This window comes from Poeciliopsis prolifica, unplaced genomic scaffold (assembly GCF_027474105.1).
Source record: "Poeciliopsis prolifica strain line A6 unplaced genomic scaffold, Auburn_PproV2 SCAFFOLD016, whole genome shotgun sequence".
Taxonomy (NCBI): domain Eukaryota; kingdom Metazoa; phylum Chordata; class Actinopteri; order Cyprinodontiformes; family Poeciliidae; genus Poeciliopsis; species Poeciliopsis prolifica.
The window spans coordinates 4,684,219-4,710,307 of NW_026562391.1; the positions used below are offsets into that span (position 1 = coordinate 4,684,219).

Here is a 26,089-nt window from a genome sequence, read left to right on the forward strand (position 1 = left end):
TGTTTCTCATGGAGAAATATTAACCAAGGCACATTTAAATCTCCCAGTGTGTGGACGACTGCAGGGGCGTATCCTGGTTTGGCTCATCCCTTTGAGGTTTTGATTGAAGTGTCCATCAACCAATAGGAGTTCAGTGTTGGACCGCGAGAGCCAATCAAGATGCACCCTGCTTCAACTGGGAACAACGGCTGAGTTGGATATGGCGCCCAGCTCGAAATCTGAAAAGGACGACAGCAAACAGAAAACACAAAGAAAACATAAAGACCATGTCGTAAAGCTTCTAGTACATGGCAAGGCGAGTATATATAATATTGACCTAAAACTAGTAATCTTGTCAAGAGACGTAGACCGACTAGTTGGGACCTCCCCGTTTTTGCAACCGCTGAGGCTATTAGCCAGTTGCTAACTAGCTCAGCAGCTAACCAAGAAACAACTGGCTAGAGTCAGGTGGCTAATTAAGCTAATGCTACAAACAGTAAACCGTTGCCGTTTTCTGTTCTTTTAACGTTTTTCCAACATTTTGTGTTTGGTTGCACTTGCTAATGAGCGCAACCAAACACAAGAATGAAGTTGACCGATGACAATAGGTCAGTAACGGCATAAACGAATTATTCTTTTTCTTTTTTTTCCGTCTTATAATTTGTTAATGTCTTATACTACCTGTCTGCTTATGTCCCCTTATGAAACTTTTTAAATAAATTGAGCTCAATTTTCAGGCCAAGATGTTTTTGACGATTTATTTTATTGTTGTGTAACTACAGTACACTGTCAGTCCAAAATGCTAATAAACTTCAGACCTGAATATTTAAGAGTTCGACCATGACTTTCATAAAATATGAAAACATTGAAGGAGAATGAGTAGCTTCACCTTCCTAATTAAATAGATTTTCTGAATTTTGAGAGTTCTGCATAGAGACATTTTTCATACTTCTTAATTCTCTTCTGGTCCTTTTTACCAGAGAGATATAGGCTGTCTAATAATCACAACTTGATAGTATTGATCTCCTGAAGCCTCGCTTTCTCTGAACTTTGCAAACCTACTCCTCCTAAAACGCTTAAATCCAACAAGTGTTCAAGTTTATGAAGCTTGACGTTATAAAATACACTTAAAATTGAGGGGGAAAATTTCTAAGTTGCCTTATAATTGTGTGAACAGAGGTTGTAATATTTATATTTAACTTTATGAAATACCGTATTTTCCGGACTATAAGTCGCTCCGGACTATAAGTCGTATTTTGAGGGAAATTTATGTGATAAAATCCAACACCAAGAACAGATATGCCATCTTGAAAGGCAATAAAAATAGAATAGAGGCAACAACAGGCTGAGTAATTGTACGGTAGCTAATGTTACATGACAAACAACGAACTGTGAACGTGCCTGGTATGTTAGCATAACATATTAAGAGTTATTCAGATAACTATAGCATAAATAACATGCTAGCAGGTTTACCAAACCATCTGTGTCTCTCCAAATCAATGAAAACCCACTGAGCAATTAAATCTTCGTCCTCAATGTCGCTTTTAAATAACTGCTGACTTCGAACATAGAATTACACAGGCCTAGAGCGCCCTCTTGCGGCTTAGCGTGAAAATAACGCGATGTGATATAATGTGTTAATTTCCACACATAAGTCGCTCCGGAGTATTAGTCGCACCCCCGGCCAAACTATAAACAAACCCTGCGACTTAAAGTACGGAAAATACGGTACTTGCTGAAATGAATAATTCAATTTATTAGGATTCAGCTGCAGAAAACCGGCCTGTCACTGTTTTGTTGCTACCACTGTCTTTTGTTCTACAGCTGTCGGGACAGTTTTCTCAGCGCCTGTTTAGGAAGCTGCCACCTCGAGTTTGTGTCCCATTGAAGAACATTGTCAGCGAGGAGTTTCTCAGAGCGGGGTCTGTGTTGCTTCATATTAAAAAAAAAAAAAGTACTTGTCTTTAAGTTAGTTTTAGAAGTAAAGATCCTTTTCAGACTTTTCATCACCACACGTTCTGGCTTGGATATAAATGGAAGCTCAAAACCATTTTGTCATCCTGAATACAACACAGGGAGCAGCAACTGCAGAGAGCAGAAAAAAAAAAATTCCAGTAGAAGAAAGAAAAATTGGTTGGGAAATGTTTCCAGTTTTAAAAACACTGGCAGCCATGGTGTTGAAACTGAAGATGTGCTGTCCAGCTCTGACTGAGCAGCCAAAATAGTATCATCTTACGGTAAACTCTACAAAAACTAAAAAGGACAGAAAAGGATATTATTCTGATCACTAAATTATTTCAAACCAATCCTAATCAAGTTTAAGTTTCAAATCGACATAATGAGCAAATGATACTGATTTCACTGATGTTATTGCTGCTTTATTTAATAGCAGTAGCAGCACTATTTGTTGTGTATAACCCTATTTGGAAAAATGCCTATTTCAGATTATGATAACCTGCTTTTATTGGGGGACATTCAGGCCTTAGAGACACAATATAGTACGACTAAAGACAAGTAAAGTAGTTTGAATCTTTAGCTTTGTAATCATTTCAATCTTCTTTTCATTCAGCCTTAATTGGCAAATAATTGGATGAAAATGTAACTGATGCTTCATATTTTCACACCATTAAGTGAAATGAGTTTCGAAACCAATTGGAATGACAGAAACTGCACTACGTTTAAAAATAGTTCATCGTCTCTGTGTCGGTGTGCAGCGTTTATACTGCACATATATTCCAAATGTTTTGAATTGAGTCTCTCGGCAGCAGACAGCCGTACCTCACTCGCATCACTACGCTCACCAGGGCAAAGGTCACATAGTGTGCGGGAACAATTGTAGCGAAAGCTGCGAAAGAGAGGAGAGCTGATATGACTATTACAATATTAAATGTAGCGCTTAATGCCAATATTTTCTCTTTCTAAAGTGTGAAATTGGATTTCTACATGCATGTCCTGTATGCAAATAATTTTCTGTTAGCCATTGTTGCTAAAGCGTTGCAGTTCAAACGGCGTCAAGTATCACCGTTTGGTTCCAGGCACATCTTCCTTGGCTTCACCAAATGCGGCCGCTACGTTCTGTCTTACACCAGCGACTGCGGAGAAGACGACGATTTCTCTTTTTACACCTACCACCTCTTCTGGTGGGAGTTCAACCTGCACAGTCGACTCAAACAGGTAAATGGAAGGAAACCAAATTGTCCTTGCAGGTGTTTTGATTGGCAGGCCTCTGTATGAGCATCTTCCCTGTTGTCCTCCTTAGGTCCATCATGTGCGACTGTTTGCAGGAGAGGAAATCTACAGCGACCTGTACCTCACCGTGTGTGAATGGCCAAACGACCACACCAAAATTGTCATCTTTGGTTTCAAGTAGGAAGTACTGCTGGCACACTTGATCTAAAATTATGTCAACGCCGATGTTTAGCTAAGAGGTCTTTCCTGCTCAGTACACGCAGCTCAAGTTCTGTGTTGATGAACCTGATGATGAGTGATGAGAATAACCGGGACATCTACATCACCATCGCCTCCATGCCTCCGTCCCGGTCGTGCTCAAAGTGCTGTCCGCTTCCTTCGGCCTCGACCATACGAACAGGTGAACCCCCACGCGCACACAGCTTGCTCCTGCTCTTGCCTCCTTCTCCCAGCCGCATTAATCCGTTTGCCTCCCGCAGGAAGTGGCGAGTGCCTCGAACACGGGTATGTGCTGAACAGCAGGTACCAGGTGGTGTACCCGTTTCCCACGTTTCAGCCAGCTTTCCAGCTGAAGAAGGACCAGGTCGTCCTGTTGAACACTAGCTACTCTCTGGTGGCCTGCGGCATCTCGCTCTGCCCCGGTGAGGCCAAAACACCACGAGAACGATCTGAGAAGTTGGCACGGATACATGCGACACTTTCAGATTGCAATGCAAAGAAGAATTAAAGCAGTGTTTAACTTCACATCCACTCTTAAATGATGTTTGTGTTGTACAGCTCTAAACCTTCTCCTAAAAACCACTGAGGGACTCTATCTTTATTAGGTTAAGCAGAAAGGCCTGAGCCTCTCACATGTTGTTTGAAATGTTTTTAGCTGCAGATTTATCATTTGATATGCAATTTAATTATTGTATAAAATGTTTTCTTATTGACAAAATGAATTATTTGTTTTCTTGCATCAGTGTTGTGTAAGAGACACTAAAGTGGTAAAATGACAGATCTGCAGAATGTAATCCAGTTAGTCGTCAGAATCATCAATTACTAAAATAATCATTAGTTGCAGCCCTGATCTTTATCATAATTACATATTGTTCGTCATCATTTGCCTTACATGTTTTCTTAAAGTCGATCAGTAAAATTTTATTTGTGGAGCACATTTCAGCAACCAGGCATTTCAAAGTGTTTCACATAATAAAAACACAAAATTATGCAACGTAGAATCAACAATTGAAACGTTACATTTAGTTTAATGCCATCGTTAAATTCTTAAATCGATTATGTTTTGAAAGCAACTCCAAGGGGACGTTTTCTAGTCCACATGCAGCGCAGGTCAGGGTTTTTTTCTCTAATCTGTGTTCACTTTCCTTTCAGAAAAACCAGGCCAATCATCCCAGATCCTTTACGCAAAGGGAGCTTCCCAGTCAACTCAGACCTCATCCTCTCTCTCCTCAACGTCTCCTGATTGTTCAGCGTTACCCCAGGGATCTCCAGAAAGCCGACTTTTTCCTTGTAGGACCCCTCCGGTTCCCTCGTCGCCCAGCCAATCGCAAGCAGCCATGAGAGCCCGGGAGTTTGCTGCCGACCTTTTCCGGCGAGCCCAGGGCGGGTTCGGAGCGGCCAGGGAGACCGAGCGCCCCGGGGAGAGGAGAGCAGCTGACGGCGACGAAAAGGAGGCACCGCATAAAGCGGCAGATAAGGGGATTAACGCAGACCCCTCAAGAGCAGAGGAGGATTGTAAAGACAGGAGAGCAGAGGACAGACGGACTAGTTCACAGCAAGCGTCTACGTCATGCGGAAGCCCTCGTCTCGCCGCGTCTCCCGCCTCTCCCGCATCGTCATTTCCATCGACCTCGGCGCCGTCCTCAAGCCAGGAGCAGAGCCCCAGCGAACCCGGATACGTCAACTACTCTCGTCTCCATTACCGCCTCCAACAGCAGGGGGCAGCAGAGCAGAGTTCAGGAGGAGGTGGGGATGAGAGTTTCAGTGGCTCACAGTTCCTTCCACACTTTCCTTAGTAAACCAATGGTTTGTTTTTCCAGGCTATGAAGACGATAAAGTCCAGCTGCCTTTCACTGTTACCGATCTAAAAGGAAGAAACCTGCAGCTGGTCACTGGGCCGCACAATGGACAGGTGTGTGTAACGTTGTTATGTAAGCGAATACGTCCGTCAGACACAACCTTCACTGGCAGTAAAATAATTGCTTGATATGACTTTTGCAATCTCATACTGAGCTGCTTCTGCGTTAGTCATAATGCCGTGGGGTTTTCATTGTGTGTTGTGCTGCATTCATTGAATATATGGTCGTAATAACGGAACAAACCATTCAAGTTCCCATTTAGCCAGTTTCAAGCTGCCTTTGTGTTTCTGCGGCAGAGTGTTTGTGTAGAGCAGCTGACTCTGGATTTTGAGTATCTCATCAATGAGGTGATCAGGAGCGACGCTGCCTGGGCTCCTCTGTTCTGCTCCTTCAGCGATTACGACGTCGTGATACTAGAGGTAAATACACAAGTTTGTTGGCATGAGTCACAAAGTTCAAACCTGTAAGGAATGTCTACAGAATTGGGGAAAAGAGTTTATTTTTTTCATTATCAAGGAAATAGTAGGTCGAAGCTTCCATAGAGGAAGGGAAAAAAAGCAAAAACATTTCATTCAGTGGCTCCCAGAAATCTTCAGACCGCTGTTAAAATGTCAGCATTTTAACCGCTTAAATTTTAACATACTTAAATTTGGACAAGTTGTGAAGTTAGACAATTTCCTGAAAACATAGAACACGAAAGATTAGCCCTATTTGAGTTTTGGATAGATAATCTGGATTTTATTTATTGTTTCTGACACTTTTAGAAAACTTTGTTTTTGTGTGAACCTTTTTACCTTGACGCTGCTGTCACACCCAAATTTGTTGTCTGCTGGACGATGAAGTGTGTTTCTATTCTATCCTAAAGTATCTTGTTTGTTGGCTGCACAGCAGGAATCCTCTACAGTTTGATTCATTTAACGTGATGAAAACTGAAAAATGTGAGATTAATACATGAAGAGGGCTTCTGCTCCTCAGGTTTGCCCAGAGACCAACATTGTGATGATCAACATTGGCCTGCTGCTGTTGGCCTTCTCTGTCTCAGACGAGGAACACTGCAGGTTCTCTTCCTCTTCCTCTTCCTCCTGATTCTGCTCTCGAGCTTTTTAGCTCGGCGTTTCTCTCTGATCTCATTTTGTGTTTTTCAGGCCAAACACGTACCATTCCAACCTGCAGGTCAGCTGGGACCTTAACACAGGCGTGTGTCGCACTGTGGGCGTGGGCGACCTGACGGAGGTTAGAGGGCAGACGAGGTGAGTCCACACACACACACACACACACACACACACACAGAAATCTGAGTCTTCCTTCAAAAGCTGAGTGTAAAGGGTCATTCCTCTCTGTCCCTGGTAGTGGGAGTGTGTGGAGTTCCTACAGAAAGTCGTGTGTGAACACCGTGATGAAGTGGTTGGTTCCTGAGACCAGCTCCCGCTACATCAACCGCATGACCAACGATGCTCTGCACAAAGGTGAGCGCAGCCTTACACACACACACACACACACACACACCTGTGTCGCGTCATCAGTTTCCTCAAATGAACCGGGATGAACATAAAACCAGTGTTGGGCAATTTTAGCGGTTAATCTAAATTTTGGTTTTTGGAAGATCAAGATGTTTTTTTTTTTTCACCATTGCTGTCTTTGGGGTTTTCATAGTTCTGAGTGATGTCAGCACGCCCCGAGCCGCCATCTTGCTCTACAGCCGAGTTTTACTGCTTCTGTTTATTTGGACTCAGCGCAGTGATAGGGCTGGACTAAGATGTCTTTTATTGTTCATTTTAATTACGAGAATAAATCAAACGATTGCCAGGATCCAGTCGTAATGTCAGACAAATGAAGTAGTAATTTTATGAGGACTCCAGCGTGATTTCAGGAGATTTCACAGCTTTAAGATGAACTGAGAACTCTGGGAATTTGAATAAAAACCTTTTGGATGTCGTGTGCGAACCCCCCGCCTCATTTTAAATAGTAACTGTGTGGAAAAAGAACATTGTTCCTATAAAATGTTCTGACGTCTTGATCAACTCGTCTCGCTCAGGCTCATCCCTGCAAGTGTTGGCAGACAGTGACCGATGCACCTGGATCGTATTATGAAGGAAAATTTGGAAACCAAATCACACGCTGAAGACGCGTCCTCTCTTCAGCGAAGAGCTCACAACACAGCAGCACTCTCCACTGTAGAGGTTTTATTTTGAGTTTAAAAGTGGAATTAAAACTAACCAAACGAAGGCTTGTCTGCTGCAGATTTAGTTTGTTTATAGATTTGTAGTTGTTTTTTTAAAAAAATCTTTACTGTAACATTGCAGCCACCAAAACCAAGAGCTGAACTGAACAAAGATGTCCTTTGTACTTTGTCGTTTTTGTTTGTTTCTTTTTACACAGGAAGGTTTGCTGTTGATGTTCGACTGATTTGTTATAATTCAGTGGAGGCTCATGTGTGAGGATGAGGGTGAAGTTGAATGTTGACTTTGTGTGAAACACGATGCACTCGACGGCTTTTGGACAAGTGTTCCCTCGCAGTCCGGGTCAGTTCAGTCCCCCACAGTGTTCCGAACCAGAACCAGCTCTGCGCTGTTTTCATATTCCTGTCATTATCATCTGCCAACTGGATCTGACTGGAAATATTTTTGTTAAATTAAAATATCTGAATTTAGATGTTATTTTGAGTCTTTTGTGGTCACAATCTGACAGATTCCTTCACGTTACAAGATTGTACTTTAAAAGAGCAGCGTTGTTTAAGTTTACTTACTTAAAAATAAGATATGTAACGTTATGTCAGAGTTAAGATTGATATGTTTAATTTTAAAAAATTAAATTTGAACTTTTAATATGTATTGCAATATATATATATATAAATATATATATATATATATATATATATATAGGACCAAGTTAGGCCTTCAAGTTTTTAGTATATATATATATATATATATATATATATATATATATATATATATATATATATATATATATATCTTGATCAGATGAGAAAGATGTACATACAGGTGAGGAACAAAGACGGGACAAAACTCAGGCGTGGAGAGGAATCACTTCTCTTTAATTGAGGGGACGAAGCTACAAACGTCGATCACAGATTTAAGTACAAAGATCTCCAGTTCAACATCAAAGAGGACAAAATTTAGAAAAGAGGTTCCCCAATACAAGCAAGGAACAAATTCACAAACTTTGACATCAAAAGGTTAATTTATACTTTTCAAGTCTGATGTTTCTGTCATGTACATTTAAACAGAACGTAGCATTTTCTTTTTTCCTTTTCCTCTGCGAAGATCTTTGGCGGGATCTCGGTGAAGAGATGGTCCTGAGAGACATCCCACTGTTAGAATTTTTGACATTCACACTTGGAACAAAAATATAAGTCATTTTTGCTCATGCAACACACGAAGCTGCAGGATGTGAGCGTTATGTTCTTTGGAGGAGGGAGAGGAGGGGAGTCCACACAGAGCCACCATGCTGAGACCGTTATCACAGAGGAAACGCCCGCGCCATGGTTTCACTCCGGAGGATGGACAACATCTTAAGGCAATAATGGTAAGACGACATAAAAAATAGAGCAGATATAGATATTTAACCGTTTTCACAAAAGATACACGATAAAATTCATCCACAGTATGCCATTTCATAAAATATCGACTTTCTTCTCTACTAAAAATCTCTTGAGACAGCTGCAAGCAACGGAAATGCTCCCAAAGAGCCGGGATGGGCTTTGGCCTGGCCGTGTGACCCGCTGAGAAGGGCCACAGTATTGTAGAAAAGGTGTGTGTGTGTGTGTGAAGGGGTTTGCACGTAAACCAAAAGATGGGTGAAGAAAAGAAAGACCATCATCTAGCAGGAGTGCCACCATCTTTTCTTTTAAATAAATACACAACACCTTGCAAAATTATTCATACCTTTTTTTTTTTTTTTTACATTAGAACCAAAACCGTAAGTTTTTTTTATTGGGATTTTATGTGACGGGTCACTTGGAAGCAGTGAGCAACTATAACAGATTTCCAGTTTTACACAAGCAAAGAAAGGGACACATACTTTGCTTTCTTTTGTTCAGCAAGAAAAACATTTTTTTTTAAATAAAAAAAAACACCTGCGGGAAATAAATTCAATATCTCGATGTGGAAAGGTGGTAGAAACATACACCAGAGACATGAAGCTGAAACGGAGTTGAAAGATTTATGCAAATAAAGTACTTCCTGGTGATCTACTCCATCAAAAACTTAATACTTTGAGATGCGATTTTAAACAAAAACGTTCAAAGGGTGTGAATACTTTTAACAGGCACACTAGTTACTAACTGTACTAAAGCTCATGACAACACCAAGACCACTTCACAGGACATTCATTTATTAATCCACAATGCAGAATAGAATATATGTGTTTATATAGATCACAGACTTTTTGTTTTTTTTCTTTGAGATTAGAAATCTCTTAAAGGCACAGATCATCAGTTAGGTGGCCAAATCAAAAACAAACTCCCCCCAAAAAAATATAATATGGCAACCTCACCAAAAAATGTTCAGACATAATTCATGCTGCTGTATCGTTCCAGATGCTACTCTCAGATGTACGTTTCTTAAGAGACATTAATTAAAGTCCTGCACCTCGCACCCCACTGCATAGTCATTTCATTAAAGGCAAGCAAAGCGTTTGAGTTAAAGAAGTGCTGCTGAAGGAGACGGGACGATTCTTATCGCTCCACAGCACTCAGGTCAGTGGTTAAGGCAGGACAGGAGGAAGTCAAGAGCGTGTCGTACTGACGGGTCAGGCTTGACGGGTCAGGCTTTACGGGCGTGGGGCTGGACAGACGGGGGAAGGCACAGGGAGCAAGGGGAGAAGACGGAGACGGTTGAGTGAAAGCAGAGAGGTCAACGACAGCAACACAAAAGTGCAGAACAGAGAGGAGAAAAAAAAAAATCAAAGATGGGCTCTTCCACATTCCCAGGTTTCACAAACAGACATGATGGGGACCGCCGTGGTTTCAGGACAGGATGGCATGGTCTGAAACGTAAAAGCGAGCGCGCGTTTAACTCAGGGTGACGCGCCGTGGGCCTGGGTCAGGGCGTGGTGCAGGTTCAAACTGGTCCTGGGCTGCTTGGCCGGCGGCTCCATGTCGCACTTCTCCTCGTCCACCTTCAGGGAGCTGGACTGCAGCATGATCTCGCCGCTCTCCTCCTCGCTGTCCTCCTCATCGTCCTCCTCCTCTTCTTCTGGCGGACAAATTTAAGAACGAGCATGAGCGAAAGATAAATCTTCTTACATAGAACGTGACAACTTCTTCCAGTTGGTGGCGGTAGTGTGCTTTAGGCTTCATTGACGAGACTCAACAGAGGAAGAAGTTGATATATCAGCCTAATTTCGGAATGTCATGGGAAATAAAAGGCTAAAAATATAGCTAGCTTATTGGTGCTATTCCTACAAAAACAAAGTCGTAGAAATCTACATCCCCATGAAATTAGGTTCAGCATTTACATCAACACGTAGCATCGACCGCACACTGGCACCACCTTCTGGATCAAACGATCACATTTACACAACATAACCATCTCGTTTTGTACAACATAAGCATGACGTTGTAATGCGACAGTGTGACGATGTTCAAAAATGTATTTTCCTCCGTGAGCGCAACGCTCCTCTGTGCATCAGGGATGTTTTCTTTACCTTTATCCAGATCTGGAGAGTTCGTGTTCTTGACGGTGCTGGCAAACTGCAACAGAGAAAAGACAAAACAGCAAAGATGAAAGGAAGATCGAAAAAAAAAAAAAAAAAACGGCCTCTTGCGCCGAGAGAGCGTGCGCCGTTAAAACATACTTCTCCCATGACCGCGATGGGCGTCTCCCCTTTGGCCTTGGCCACCCTGTGCTCGATCAGGTAGTACATGTACTCGTCGTACAGCAGGCGGATCAGGTGGAAGGAGCCGAAACTCGCGGCGCTGCGCAGAGTCAGGTCCCGGATCACCATGGAGCTGGGGAAGAAGGAGGTTGTGTTCAAAACGCATGTTGGAAGAAAAAGCCTGAAGCGTTTCCTCGTCTGGGTTTCACCAACATAAATGTAAGGCTTTTTAAGACAACTGTGAAAGGAATTTAAGACCTGCGTCTCCGCAGGAATGTACAAACTTCATCCGGCCAACTGGCAATAAACATGCACTTACCTATAGAAGGACCAGTTGAGCAGAAAGACTTTGGCCGCCTTGGGCAACGACGCTGGGTTTTGCTCATAGGGCTTTAGCACCTGGGAAACGACCCCGTCCAGCCAGGAAGCCCACTGCTCCAGGGAGTTCTGCTGCTGCAGCGTGGCCTTGAAGTCCTGCTCCAGCCGCTGGACCACGCGGTCTTCACACTGACACACCCAGGATGCCTGCTCCTGAGGACGGGGACACGGGGGCTCAGCGTCCGGCCGCCCGGCTCCACGGAGACGGGGCGGACAGCGAGCGTCAACAACCGACCTGCACGTTGGTGAAATCGACGCGGTTGAGGTCGGAGAGCATTTGGTTGATCTGAGCCGAGTTCTTGAGGACGGCCCGGGCGGCCTGCGCCAGGTGGTTCAGGCTGGTGTAGCGGCGTAACGTCTGGGAGAACGAGCCCACGCACACCACCTGGAAATGAAACGGAGTAGCAAATGGCCGGATGTCAGAAAACAAACACAAAAACAAAACAACACACAATAAACTTGTTTTTTCAATTTTTGGGGTGTTTAATTTTGCCAGTTTTGTCCAGCAGAGCAAAACATTTTGGGCACCACTAATCGAGGCATTAAAGTTCGACAAGAATCCCGCCAAAAAGACGGTTTGAGAAAACAACGAGACAAAATGTGGAGACGTTCGAGGGCTATAAATACTTTCCCAAAGTTTTGCATTCAAAGACATATTTAAACTTCTAGCATGTTTCTAAACCACCTTAATTAAGTTGTTCAAATACTGAAACTAAACAGGAAGTCTAAAACAACACAGCATGGCAACCGGTCTGTGAAAGTTCTCACACCTTGATGCGAACCATTTCCTCAGGGATGTTCATCATGGCGCCTGTCAGCCAATTCTCCAGACTCTTGGCAAAGTTGCGGATGGCCTGAGTTAAGGCACCTAAAGGCGGGAGATTTGTCATTAAGACAACAAAACGTACCATTGATCGCTCTAAACATTTGAAAACAAAGGCAAGCTAAATATGCAACCCACTGGTAAAAAAATCCCCCAAAACAAAACAAAAAAAAAAAACAACACATTTACTGTAGTTTTTTTTTTAATCAAAAATTTTTTACATAATTAATATGGAGAAATTTTATTTTTCTTGCTCTAGATACAAACATACGAAAGAAAGAAAAAATTGCTACAACATCAGTCGAGAGTCGGTCCCCAGGTTTCCCCGCTGACTTACTGGGGATGGGTCTCAACACGTCCGGGATCAGGATCTCCACCAGCGTCTGGTAGAGCAGGTTGTCGCAGTCCTTGGTCCACCGCAGCACCGGTTCAAACTTGCACAGAGCCACCAAACAGGACCTGGGCAACCGTTTCTCCGACTCGTTGTGACTGACGGAGGAGTTGCACAAGAGAAGAGCGTTTCTGTCTTTGTGGCAGTGAGTTAGGTCAGAATGCAACCTGAAACGTTCATTCATCTTATTGGGATTCTATAGGACAGTCAGGAAGTGGATGAAAGATACAGTTTTTTTTTTTGTTTGTTTTTTTTAATGTAAATAATAATATGCGACTCGTGCCACTGTGTCAATAAACCATTTATTAAAAAGGGATGTCGGAGTCAAAGGGGGCTAAACCCAGATGCACACCACACTTTTTAGATTGGTACTTCACTTCAACGTCACAGTCAGGCGCCACTGTGTCACATAAAATCCCAGTAAAATGAGAATAAGAATATAATTTCTTGATCACCAGACGTGACCAGAAGTTAATCCAGCCAAAGTACTAAATATTAGAAAATATCAGGCATAAAATGTATAGCACAAGTGTGAAATTACATGCAACTTAAATGAATGAAATTAAATAAAAACAAATATGTACATTGAAATATGCAAGCCTACAAATCCGCAAATGACTCCAGAGTAAATTTAAAGGCGTCGTACAGTCTGAAGGCTACGTGCAGAAATGACTTTCTGTGACAAAGTTCAAGTGGGAATTATTAATCCTTTTGAGACATTTCGCTAAGACGTTCATAATGGTGTTTAAGATGCTTACAGGCTGAGAGATTCGGCGTCGTTGCTCTGGCTGAACCTCCAGAAGGATTTCCACAGAGTCTCAACCAGAGTGAACTGCAGGTTGATCATCACATCCAGAACAGCCTGCGAGCGAGAGGGAGGGGCGCTACGTCAACGTTCGACCAGCCGGTGGGAAATGTATATTGTTTTTACTTTAAAAATCCAATGAGATAAAAAAGTCTATATATTTATATGCAGAAACAAATGGAATTCTGTCAGTGAGCAAAGCCATCCGGTTCCTACCTCACAGTGCTCTCTGTACAGAGCCTGGAAGGCCTTGAGGTGCTCCATGTGGATCCCATCGGGCAGGGATTGATCTTGAAGATCAATTTTCACAAATTCTGGCAGCAGCTTCGATGCTTCTGAAAGCACACACACACAAAACAGAACATAAACACATGAAACTTTATTTTTTTCTTCTCGTTTCAAGACTAAACAAACAAAAACACAAAGATGTCAGCCTCTGAAGCGTTTCATCAGTCATCAGGCTGAGAAGAAATCAACTGCTGTGATAAAACCAAGTAACAATAAACCAGAAGCGGAAACATTTGGGGTTCACGTTTCTCACCGAGGAACTGCTGATACTGTTGCACCTGGGCTGAAATATCAGAGAGCGCCGCCACCTGCTGCTGACCCGCCACACCCGACGTCCCGTTAGCGACGCCCGGCGTCTTCTGCAGTGGCTTTATCCTGTCAGAATCATCAGGAAAACGCATCGGAGCGCACAAATACCGTCAGAATACGACACGTGGGGAAAAGTAGAAAATTCATTTCAAATGTTACCAGATTTCCCACTGGATTTAGGTCTGGACTTCGACTAGGTAATTCTAACACATGCATATACTTTAATCCAAACTAATTCAATTTCAGCTCTGACTGTAGGTTTATATATTTTTATATGTCTGCAACCTTATGCAGCTCCATTCATCTTCCCATAATCTCTGTCCCTGCAGAAGAAAACATGCACAATGATGCCACCACCATGTTTCATCACTGCTATGATGCCACTTTGGCTATGTGCTATTGTACATGTACTGTATTCAAAACATAAAAATTAGTTTTTTACATCATTAAAGTACCATTTCTGACATGTGAGATTGCGTACTGTATACATTGCGGGCAGTTCCATATGAATGGCTAATCACCACTAAAATGATTAGTTTGCATTTCAGTCAATCCGCTTCTTTAAACTACGACACAAGTATTTTTCATTTAAAGGGGCAGTATTCTGTATTTTTCAGCCACATAGCACCATTTTATAGTATAATCAAGTAATTATGTTAGCTGCAGTTACTATAAATGTGCTTTATATATTATTCGCAACTTAAAGGAAATTTGATTTCACAATTTTAGCATCTCGAAATTGGGCCTCCGCCTCTTTAAGAAGCTGATTTTCTGTCACACTCCGCCTTCAGCACGTCATCACAACAATGTTTCTCCATTAAGCCTTTAACGTTTTTCTTAGGAGCCTTGACCTGAGGAGTGGTTTGTATGATGAGCTCCGCAGGTCGTCAGGTGTTTGCTAATTGCTGCTGGCGATAGTTTGAAGGAGCTGAGTGGGGAAGGTGACGGGGTGGGGTGATCCATAACCCCTCCCTGTTTTCATGAGGAAACTGGAGGAGCTTTGTGGAAATACAAGTTGCTTTGTGAGAACATGCACTTAGGGACCCCTGAATGGTTGCCACAAGAGATTCAAGGACTTCTCTAATGTGTGTGAAAGAACTAAGGCAACACTCCAGGTATGTTTGTAATGAGGGGATTAACATTATAACATGATGTGAAGCTCAAAACTTAAACCGATACCTGTTTTTCTGTGAGAAAGGCTGCTGCCTCATGGCCATGTGCTGCTGCTCATCCATGAGTCTGAGCAGAGGGGAGCCAGATTTGATCCTCAGGCCATAGTAGTGGTACTTGGAGTTTCCTCTGCAGAGGACGCAAAGAGAAGAAGTGATGCCTTCGCCCCGGACGCCGCTCCTACGTAATTCGGGTAAATGCGTCTACCTGGTGCCCAGTCTTCGCGTGCGGAGCCCCATGAAGACGGACCTGATGAGTTTACCAAAGGACGCAGCGTTAACTGGCTCTAGTTTCTGCTCCTGGCAGTGCAGGATGTAGTGGTAGTAGAGGGTGCAGCGGGGCAAGCTGACCCCTTCGGCCCCCTCGTAGTTTTCCATCAACCACTGGACCTGAGGGGAGGAAGGGAAGAGAGGGAGGACACCACGTACATGAATGGACTGGACTTCCTGGTGCTGCATCTCTTTGGATCTCATGCACTCACAGTAGCGGGAGGGGCGCGAGAGTTGGGGCTAGAGTAACTCTGTCCTCCCCCTCCCCCACCTGCTGCTGCGCCACCTCCTCCCAACAGATAGCTGCCCTGGATGACGTATCCAGCCGCTCCCGCAGCGCCAGCCCCACTGTTGGCTCCTGCCGTTGCCACGGAAACCGCCTGCGAAGTCACAGATCCGGGGAGGTCTGAGTCGGAGCTGGGCGTGGCTTCGTAGAAGGCGGAGGAGGACGCAGTAGGGGTCTGGGTGTAGAGGGGCGAGTCGGAGAAAGGGAAGCTGTTTGATCGACTGGAGAGGGGAGAAAAAAAAAAACAGATATCAACACCTGCAGACAGAACGTTTCCACCTGCGCGTCAAAAAGGATTATGAGGCGATGCCTACATTGCGGATGTGGTGAAAGCCGCATCTTCTGCTTCATCCACGTACTGCACCTGGTCCGAGTAAACGTGCTCCACCTGAACAATCAAAAAGAAGAGATTAGCATTAATGGTTTCCAGTCACATGGCAACAAAACTGGCACAAGTGGAGCTCCATTCTTCATCCATTGGGAGTAACATGATGCAGGCTTTGGGCGAGTTGTAGAATCTTTAGAACGTTCGTGAGGTCAGACACTGATGTTGGACAAGAAAGACAGGAGCTCAGTCTCTGCTCTAATTCATCTGCAATCTCCATTTTATCATGATTCCTGCATTTCTGTCATTTTCATACATTTCAGGGGAAGTCAAATACTTGTCAGTATATTTTCGTCCTTCAAAGTAAAGGGAGAATATTTGAGGATTTTGGTTTTTAGAATCGATGCTTTAGTTTTAATGTTAATTTAAAAAATAAAAAATAGCGCATCAAAACATTCAAAGCTCCAGTGTTCTCCATTTTCATTATATCATTATTTCCTTCGGCGTTACCATAAAATGACTACTTCCTTCTACTAATGTTGCCACTTTATTCTGGTAATATTATGAGCTTATCCTCAAATTGTTTGGACTTTTTTGTCGTAGTACTTTTTTGTCCCAATAATATGAGTTTACTCTCAAAATTAAACAATTCTTAGCCTGGTCCTGATCCTCGGTTGAAGCCAGCTCTCTGCTCCAAGGCAGTTTGAAGAGAAAGGGAGCATGGATGAGTGAAGGCATTGAGTATTTTTTTGTTTGTTTCGTTTATCAGACCAATAAAACTCATAATCAGGAAACCAGTCAGTGCCCTGTTAGCGGACCAAAAATATTTAGCAGAGCGTTAATTTAAATGACAACCAATAAACTCACACTTTGTTTGCATAATCACAGGATCATCAAAAAAAAACAAAAAAACAATTATACTAAAAACAAGCCATTTCCCAAAAACAAACAAAAAAACAACAACAACAAACAATCGATTAAGGTCCAAATTCTCACTTTGAACAAATCATTTTGACCTCCTTAACTTGAACTTTGAGCTTTCTCTTACAGAGTACAATGTTACATAATCCGCAGTAAAGCTATGTTACACATCTTATGTCTAATTACAAAGATCCAACCGAGATACATAATTTATGTGACAATCAGAGCCTACATGCATGGATCTTATCTAGTGTGTGTTATGCAGAGAGAGCGAGAGTCTGTTTACCTCCTGGTTAATAGACTGCAGGCTGCTGATGTGGCCTGTCTGAATCCTCTTGGTTGGCTGCGTCACTGCCTGCAACACTGACCTCTGTGGGAGAGGCAGTCCCAAACACGTCAGTTAAGGCAGGCCGCTGCACGGTCGTCTGGATGGCATTGTGCGTTTCTCACCTGTGGCGGAGTCTGCACGGCCTGGACCACCTGAGTGGGGATGCCAGGAGCAGGTGGGCTGGAGTCCGACAGGCTGTCGTTGGAGTGAGCCGATCCCTCTGAAAGACACGAGAGCGACGGAGGAGGGAGATTTTCACAAGGAGACAAAAAAAAAGAAGACAAAACAAAGAAAAGTCGCATAGACCCCCAACAGCAAGTTTGGTACTCACGAAAAACCGCCTCCAAGTCATAATAACAGCCGGCGCAGAACATATTGCTACTTAATTTCTTTTTTCGGCTCCACGGAGCAAACATGGAAGAGGGAAAGTGTGTCTGGCCATCTCTCCCCTTCTGTCCTTATATCTCGCATGCAAAAGGACAGCCTTGGACAGCTAATCTCCCCAGATGGAGAGAAAAATCCCTCCATCTTGTAAACATGCAGATCAGATGAGAGCAGGAAATGAGAGGTGCATGTGGGCCGATGGACGGGAGGAGGAAAACAAAGGATGGAGAGCAGGCAGTGGAGAGGGCAATCACTTCTTTGTAACCTTCAGGATTTAAATAAAAAACCCGGAGCAGAACCCTTCCTATCGTGTTGCTTTTGTTCTTCAAACTTTGGCTGAAAACAGCTGAGCTACTGAACCTCCGCCTATGTGTGGCACAGATAAATATTAAAATTGATCAACTATAGATCAATTCTCTCATTAGATGTGCCTAAAGTGGCTTTTTTGTAAAGCCAACAAAAAAAGAAAACAGAAATGGTGGAGACTTAATGATGAAACACAACAGGGTTAACGCAGATTCCAAATTTAAGGCTTTTCCAGACCTTTTAAAACCATTATCATTTAAGACATCCCCCACAACAGACATGTGCAAAAAAAATCAATCGCTTGAGCTGGCAACAGAAGTCAGCCTATGGATAAAAGATGAACATTGTCCGGACAACGGACGATAAATTTCCACTTACCCACAATGGACATTAAAAAAAAGGCTAACTAGCTTTATCCTTGCTAGCTTACTGGTAGACACAACCTCTTTGAGTCACAGAACACAGTGAAGATGTCTGCATGAAACTCAAACTTTTTCCTGACAAAAAAAAAAAGAGAGTCCTGTGAGAAAAATAAAAAAAGACTAATACACAAGATTCAATGATCTGACCACAACCAAATTGAAGACCTGTGATTAGGATCACAGGTCTTAATTTCAGATAAATTTTAAACTTTTTAAGGATGTAAAGACAATATCTTAATCCAGATAATTCTCACTATATATATATATATCCTAAAAGCTTATAGCAAAACAACAACAAATAAGCTGAATGGGGTTATTTTATGAGTTGGAACTGCTGATACGTATTCAGATTTCAGATTCAGAATTCTCGTCCAACTAGTTGCAACACATTTTGAAATGGGAACAAGGCCCGGGCCTGTGAGCTTTTAACTCTAGGTGAGAGTGCACAGTGTTACCTGATCCAATCAGGGAGAGCCATATGGAAATAGATAAGCCCTAAATTTAACATACAAGACACAGGATCAAGATATGGGAGGTCCATTTGTTTAAAAATGTTACACATGATAAAGAAAACCCACTGAGCTAGTAAATACTCATTAAAATTGATCAGATGTATGCCACGGTTTTAAAAACAGTTTGAAATCTTTTAATGAGATGCCAAAGAAAGTGAGAGCAAGCAAAGTTTTCAGCAGCTGTTTGGGAGCGTGACGAATCTCAGCACGGCCCCTCCCTCACCTGCTGTTACGCACTGGTACTCAGCTGGCTTAGAGAAAGATACCCCGACCCCCCTCCTTCCAGGGAAAACAAATCTAGCTGTTAGGTCTCAACTAAAAGCAAGTTAGATGATTATGTTATTATAATAGTATAATATGCAATAATACCTTAAAAAAATACTATTTGTTTCTATGGGACCATGACTTTTGAGAATACAGCTTGAAACCTTTGTGTGTTAAACAATCCAAGTGCACTAAGATATTTGTACTAGAAACCAAATATACTTGAAAAGATTTAGTGATTTTGCAGTGTATTGATATCCAACAGGAGAGCAGACTTGCATAGAGCTGCAACTTTATGACATTTTTAGTGTCCTTCACACACAGTAATGCGGCTTCTAAAATTCAAAACAGATGGAAACGATACGCTACGTATTTTACTCTTTCAAAAGGGCGTAGGCTCTGCTTCGTGAATCTGGTCTGGTCACTTCATGCAAAAACTAAACAACCACCAGGCTGAGTTTACCTGAGGGCCATAACAAATGAGGAGTAGATGTGCTAACTAATGTGATGTAACTATACGACGGTCTCTCACCTGTAACAGTCACTATGATGTACTGAGGCGAAGCGCTCTGGCCGTTACTCTTCTGGACAGCAGCGTGCTGGATAGCAGGGCCCACGTAGTGCTGCGTGGGCGTAGTTGGCACCACTGCCTTCTGGCTCTGGGTGGTTGGCGCTTGTGAACAAAGTGCATCCTGTCCCGCTTTGGAGGCCCTGGCCGCTTGGCTTCCAGAGGCTGCCGGGATCTCGGACAGGAAGTGTGCGGTTTTGGCAGATGAGGGCGTGGTGGTGGCAGGCGTCGCTATGGTTACTGCGCTGGCCTGCTGAGGCTGAAGGTCCTCAGAGTATCCACAAGTCGCCATGGCAACCAATTCGTGGAGGCACCAGTTCTGCGGATAAAAAGGAGGCAGCGCTCGTTAACTAAAGTGTCGGGAACAAACAATGAAACCCAAATTGCTTACTTATTATCGATACGTCACGTTTTACTCAAGCGGACCTTGTGTGCACTATTTTGTGTTTGTGTGGGGGGGTAGAGCGTGGTGTGTGCAGCAGAATAGGTCTAAAAACTTAGCAGTTTCCTTTTATTTTTTTAATCTAGTAAGGATGTTTTAATGATAAATAAGAAAATGACCTCTCTTTCTAACTGATGGGATGTAATTATACATGTCTATAATTTTATTATACGTCTTTCACACACAGGTGATTATATTTTATTGGCTACATTATATTATATTAAGTGATAACAAGTACATTTGTATGGTACATTTAAGCAACAAGGCAAATCAAAATGCTTCACACAATGAAAGCTGAAGACAGTAGCCAATTGTGAAGCAAGGAGGAACTATTACATTTTGTCAAATACTGTCGTCAAAATCATCTAGAAAATATCAATTAAGTATATTGATCAATGCTACTAATCAAAGGCAGCTCTAAACAGGTGAATTTTCAGCCTTGATTTAAAGAAACTCTGTTTCAGAATTTTTAAAACTTTTTTGGGGAAGTTTGTTTCAAGTTTGTGTAACCCTAATATGGGAAGCAATTTTACCACATAATATGTGGACAGAATCATCCAACCAGATATTTGTCAAATCAGTTCTTCATATTTAAAATTAATACTCATTTCAGTTGTACAAAATACTGTCACTTCAGTTATCTCAAATGTCATTCCTGCTACAATAAATGAGGTCACCGTTACAGCTCCTGATTATCTGCCAGAAAATCCATTATATGCTGAATTTTTTATTTATTTTAACTTTAAATAAGACCTCGCCGCAGCAGTGAAAGACATGAGAATAAACTATTATGAATAAATTAAATAGACTAGGTTTGTTATCACTTGTGCATCAAAAAGATGTTTTAGACATGGCAAAGTAATTTCTGGCTGCAGCACACATGGAGTCATTTAACCCTTTAGTATAAAAACCCAACAAGCAGTTATCCTGTTTCCATCTGGAGGTTGCTATGGCAATCAGGTTAGAGAGTATAGCTGCCTTGGATCAAGGCCAATGAAATAATAACTAAATCAATACACTGAAAATGCTTGGTAATTTGATTAAATACCATACAGACTTTACCGGACTGGAATAAATTATTCAGAATAATTTCCTAACGATTGTGATAAACTCTTATCAATTATACGTGGACATCTGCAACTTAAGATCCAATACAAATCACAAAAATAACACAAAAAAGAATTACCTATTTGATGGATGAAATGTTGATTGTCGAAAAGAGTTTAAATCTGATGTATTACTTTATTAAACGACAAAATGTGCAACTCACTGGCCAGTGCTGCCATCAAAGCATCGTTTTTTACACCCTCTGATGTTTCCTGTACATATTAAATCGTTTTTCCCCCCATTGAAATATTTCTAGCCGAAACCTTTAAGTAGACGTCTTTCATTTAATTCTGATAAGCAAAAAAAGTACTTATATTCCGACAAGGGGGAACAGCGTTATTTGCATTTAAAAGTAATTAGCAACCCCGGTGTGACTTCACGAAACGGCCTGCCATACCCTCCACTCCCCACGACTCGGCGGTCATGTGGCGAACCGTGCGCTCGGGAGTGACTTCAAGAATTCAATGTCACACCAAAAACTTTTCCCAAAGTCGTGAAAAGGTTGTTAAACATTCGCACCTCTCATTTTCAGGACGCGCACGGCCTAAAAACGTGCGAGTGTTTGACCCGCGTCGATGATTAATGCAGTTGGACAGCTGCTTGATAAGCGAGTTCAGCGCGAGGAAGTGATACGTAGCTTTCCTCGCTAGCAGCCTGCGTCGACTTGTGACGTTTAAGTGAGCTAGCTGCCCGCTAGCTTCCTATGTCTCAAGTAGATAACGACGCTACACAGTCACGCCTCGGCATAGTTTCGAGGAAACTGTCAAAAAAAACCACCCCAACACAAACATGAGGTCAGATAGAACTAAAAGAAAGTACGATTGGCACAAGGAGCCAGCCGCCATCTTGTGCTCTTATCAAAGATCTGACATCGCCATAACAACGGTCTGCGTTTGGAAAGAAGCTAGCAACCACTTTTCATCACACGACACGCTCGACGGATTCACGTTTCACCACAAAACGCTCCGGCACGCGCGTGCAATCAACATAAAAAACTACACGATCACTTCTGCGGTGTTTTCACCTGTATTTCCCGGCGTTGTCCTGAATAGTCGATAAAGTTTATTCCCTTTGATCCCGCTTGTTGTTGTTGACTTCGGTTGCTTGGCTCTTGTCGCCAGGACTACCGTGACTATGGCGCCTAGCCTTCACCGGGGCAACTGTTGCTACCCTCCGTACATTGTGCCGCCCCTTCTCAAATGCTGATTGGCTTTACGCGTGAGGCGGTTCTAACGTCAGCGCAGTATTCGCTTTCTGATTGGTGGATAGCTTCTGTCTGTAACTTTCACAGAGGCCTGGCATTGTCGCCACTTGTGGTGCTGTAAGTCTTTTGTAAATTGCACACTATTGCTTGATTATGTCTGAAATTATTTTTTTCTTGTCTGGTCATAATCTGTATTTACTCAGGGTTGGTATGAAGATTTTATTTAAAATAAATCCATCCACAAATGATCAAATGTTCAGTGTTTTGTGCACTTTGAAATCCAGCAGTAAAGTGGACAATTACTTGGTAAGTTGCAAAAGGCTGCAGAGGTACTCAATTCAGGAATCTCATGCTGTTTTAGTGGCTTCTAATCAACCAGTGCATGTTCTGGTCTTGAGAGACCACTTCCTGTTGCTGCTTGTGCTTTTTCCATTTGGGATTAGCTTCGATGCTGCTTTGTAAAATACATCAGAAAATAGGATCAGAGGTATGGAGCCTTGCTAACTTGCAGATAGCACAAAATTGTTAAATCAAAAATGATACATACATACATACAAGAAACACCCAATAAACATAAAAAAGGTGCATTGATTACAACTGATCAAACCAACTATTTGTCCTAATGGCGACGCCCATTCCTGCAGCTATTTCCTATATTTTTGAACAAAACAATAATAAGAATAGAGTATCTTGCGTGTGTCACCAGCCTATTGAATCGTGGGGAATTTTTAGGGTGAATGGATTGAAATCTCCATCCAAAGTGGAAGAGATATCGACGAGGAGACAATGCTGATGACATACGGCACAACCTGACTGATGTCGGGGACGAAAAGGCCAGCTGAAGGTCACAGGTGATTGGATTACCCAGAGTTCTGTTGACACCAGTTCTCGCATCATTCTTTTTCTGCCAGCACTGTTGCCCCTAAAGGTTACCAGTTTTATCTCTGAGGATGCTGATAAGTGGAAGTGAGGCACTGAAGCCTTTATAAAGTGATGAGACCATCCAAAAAGACAAAAAGAAAAATCCCAAACCACAGAGACATTCATTCTGTCACCATGTTAAAAGGAGCCCTGTTGACATTAGGCCTGTTCATGATATTTGTGCACCTTGCACAGTGTGCTGACAGTCATTCTTCACTTTATGGGGTGAAACTGTGTGGAAGAGAGTTCATACGAGCCGTCATTTTCACATGCGGTGGTTCTCGCTGGAGAAGAAGTGTGGAAGACTCAGGTAAGATAATGAAAATTCACTTTGAATTTATGGCTATTGTTCATCATTCAAATTCAGATCTTCTTTACTGTCCCAAAAAGGGAAAATTTATATTGACAATCATAGCAAAAAGAAACAAACTAAAAAAAAAAAAAAAAAAAAACAAGAAAGAAGAATAAATTTTAAAGAGAGATCAATTATTTCGCCAGAGATCAAAATTTACCAGTTGTTCTTGAATGGCTATATCTGGTGATCTACTGGTCAAATAATTAAAAATCTGATTATTTTTTTCCCCCTAATCATTAAACACATCAAAACTGATCATTTTTCTTCTGAAACCTCATCAAACAACAACCTGCAAGTGTTATGGGGATACAGCTTGATTCAATACATTAGGGTAATCTTGCATTTCTTTATTTTCAATTGGACTAAAAACTGCTACTTCAATCAAATTTGCAGCTCAAGCCTTAAATAAAACCTTGCCTCTGTACCATCCAGGATAAACATTATTGCACCACTCACAAAATTGGACAGACATTTTTGCTTAGTAAAAAATCGGAATGAAAGGCGGTTGTACAGAATGTCGCATTTGATTATATGACGCTTCTTCAGAATAAAACCACTGAAGCATTTTTTTTTTCACTTGAAATGTTTTCAGTTTGGGCAAAACAATATTTGATGGGGCATTTTTGTAGATTGCAGGAATGTTGTAGTTTTTCTGAATTGTGTTTTTGTTAGTCACTCTCTCGAGGAACCTAACATAATCAGCCATTTCCACAGCTAAAAATAAATGACTGATGTGGGAAGAAAATGAATGATATGTCCTTAATTAATCAGTAAACTGATAGTTTGCTATTTGTCTTTCTGAGTGAAACACTTGGTATGAAAAGAAACTAAATTTAACTGATTTGATTGGAAAGCATCCACATGAACTATTTAATTTAAACCAGTACAAGATGTTTTCATGTTATTCAGCTTTACATTTATGTTAGTCACTCAGACTGGAAATGCTTTAGGTCTCAACAAACATCTTGACTATTAAAAGAGTCTTGCAATGGCCTTTGCATGATCCACTATGACGTTCTTGATTTGTTTTAAGATGGTTTAAGTTCGCTTTAGTCTTGGATCCTCTTGGGAATGTTGTTGCCTTCAGCCACAGGACTAACTAACCTGGATTTAGAATAATTGTAAACACTAAGATGGTTATCTACTGCAGGTGAACTGCTTATAAAATTTTAATAGAGATGAAGGAAGTGGATGCTGCATCTTTCCACAAAGTCTGTTAGCCATCAGCCATTTGGCTGATGGCTAACTTCTCCATCCTGCAGCGGACGGACTCACTATTACTGTGCCATCAGCAAATTTCAGGAATTTCCTGAGTGTGGCAACTTTTGCTGTCATTAATATATAAAGACACACAAAAGCACAAAAAAAATAGCACTCTCCCTATAGAGACCCAGTGACTGACATAATCGTTTTTCATGTTTCCTCTGATGTCAAACCAGGATTTTGATACTTGTTCTCCTTTTAATCAGGCCTCATTGGAGAAGAAATCCTGGATCCGTGGCAGGCGAATCAAATCCCTCAGCTTTCTGTACAAGATCCTGCTAATTCCCAAGCACTGAAAGATCAAGTGATGAATGCTGTTGGGTTCAGCCGCTCAGCTCGCTCACCGCTCTCAGAGGAATTGCTGGAGGCCCTGCAGGGGGCAGGCAGGAAAGGACGGGAAGCAGAGTTTGGACTGTCCAACGCTTGCTGCAAGTGGGGATGCAGCAAGAGTGAGATCAGCTCTCTTTGCTGAAGATAATTTACCGCCCTTAACTGGCCGACATGCAGATTTTTTTGAAAGAAAAAGCCATGTTAAAACTAAAGATTTTCCATATGCTAATGGAAAAAAAATTTGTGTAACGGTCATATGCTGAAAATGTGTTTAATAAAGCTTTGAGTGATTGATCTGTTTCTTTATGCAATTGAAGATGTTTCCACTTGCACAAAATCTTGTTTCATAAATGGTGTCAAGGATTTCAAAATAAAGGAAGGAGTGATGACAACACAGAAAAGACGTAAAGGAGTTTCGAAAAGACACAATTTGTTATGAAATATCACTTTGTCCTTCGAACCACAACTCGGGTGCCTCTTATTATTGGAGATTTCTTAAGTGCTTCAATAAGCTCCTTGTGTTTTCCTACCTTTATTTTTAAACACGAGGACCTCCAGAAAGAAAAACATAAGAAACCATTCAACTGAGGTGAAGTATAAAGTGAAATCCTGCCTTTTATGCATAAACTTTTTG

The 26,089-nt window shown here is 42.0% G+C and overlaps 3 protein-coding genes across 6 annotated transcripts; 2 read left to right on the plus strand and 1 right to left on the minus strand.

Moving 5' to 3' along the window:
- Positions 1–145: 145 nt before the first annotated feature.
- dcaf15 (DDB1 and CUL4 associated factor 15) lies at positions 146–7,896 on the plus strand. Its single transcript, XM_055041191.1, has 13 exons — positions 146–295; positions 1,804–1,901; positions 3,015–3,153; positions 3,239–3,345; positions 3,423–3,568; positions 3,648–3,809; positions 4,540–5,133; positions 5,208–5,299; positions 5,543–5,665; positions 6,222–6,304; positions 6,392–6,496; positions 6,597–6,712; positions 7,282–7,896. The coding sequence occupies exons 1-13, from the start codon at positions 200–202 to the stop codon at positions 7,335–7,337; spliced, it is 1,917 nt and encodes a 638-aa protein (XP_054897166.1). The 5' UTR covers positions 146–199; the 3' UTR covers positions 7,338–7,896.
- Positions 7,897–8,280: 384 nt separating this feature from the next.
- Positions 8,281–22,562, minus strand: rfx1b (regulatory factor X, 1b (influences HLA class II expression)). 4 transcript variants are annotated; one of them, XM_055041197.1, is made up of 18 exons: positions 22,407–22,562; positions 19,798–20,152; positions 17,500–17,597; positions 17,336–17,419; positions 16,118–16,191; positions 15,730–16,024; positions 15,456–15,637; positions 15,258–15,377; positions 14,023–14,144; positions 13,698–13,816; positions 13,435–13,538; positions 12,623–12,774; positions 12,233–12,330; positions 11,698–11,847; positions 11,404–11,615; positions 11,064–11,217; positions 10,914–10,959; positions 8,281–10,459 (listed from the first exon to the last, which is right to left on the minus strand). In XM_055041197.1, the coding sequence occupies exons 2-18, from the start codon at positions 20,123–20,125 to the stop codon at positions 10,284–10,286; spliced, it is 2,514 nt and encodes an 837-aa protein (XP_054897172.1). In that variant the 5' UTR covers positions 20,126–20,152; positions 22,407–22,562; the 3' UTR covers positions 8,281–10,283. The 4 variants fall into 4 exon arrangements, with proteins under 4 accessions (XP_054897172.1, XP_054897168.1, XP_054897171.1 ...); XM_055041193.1 differs by having other exon boundaries at positions 8,281–10,462; positions 22,407–22,561; XM_055041196.1 differs by lacking the exon at positions 22,407–22,562 and adding an exon at positions 21,902–22,238 and having other exon boundaries at positions 8,281–10,462.
- Positions 22,563–23,567: 1,005 nt separating this feature from the next.
- Positions 23,568–25,701, plus strand: rln3b (relaxin 3b). Its single transcript, XM_055041198.1, has 2 exons — positions 23,568–23,817; positions 25,332–25,701. Exons 1-2 carry the CDS (start codon positions 23,580–23,582, stop codon positions 25,595–25,597), a joined length of 504 nt encoding a protein of 167 aa, XP_054897173.1. The 5' UTR covers positions 23,568–23,579; the 3' UTR covers positions 25,598–25,701.
- Positions 25,702–26,089: the final 388 nt, after the last annotated feature.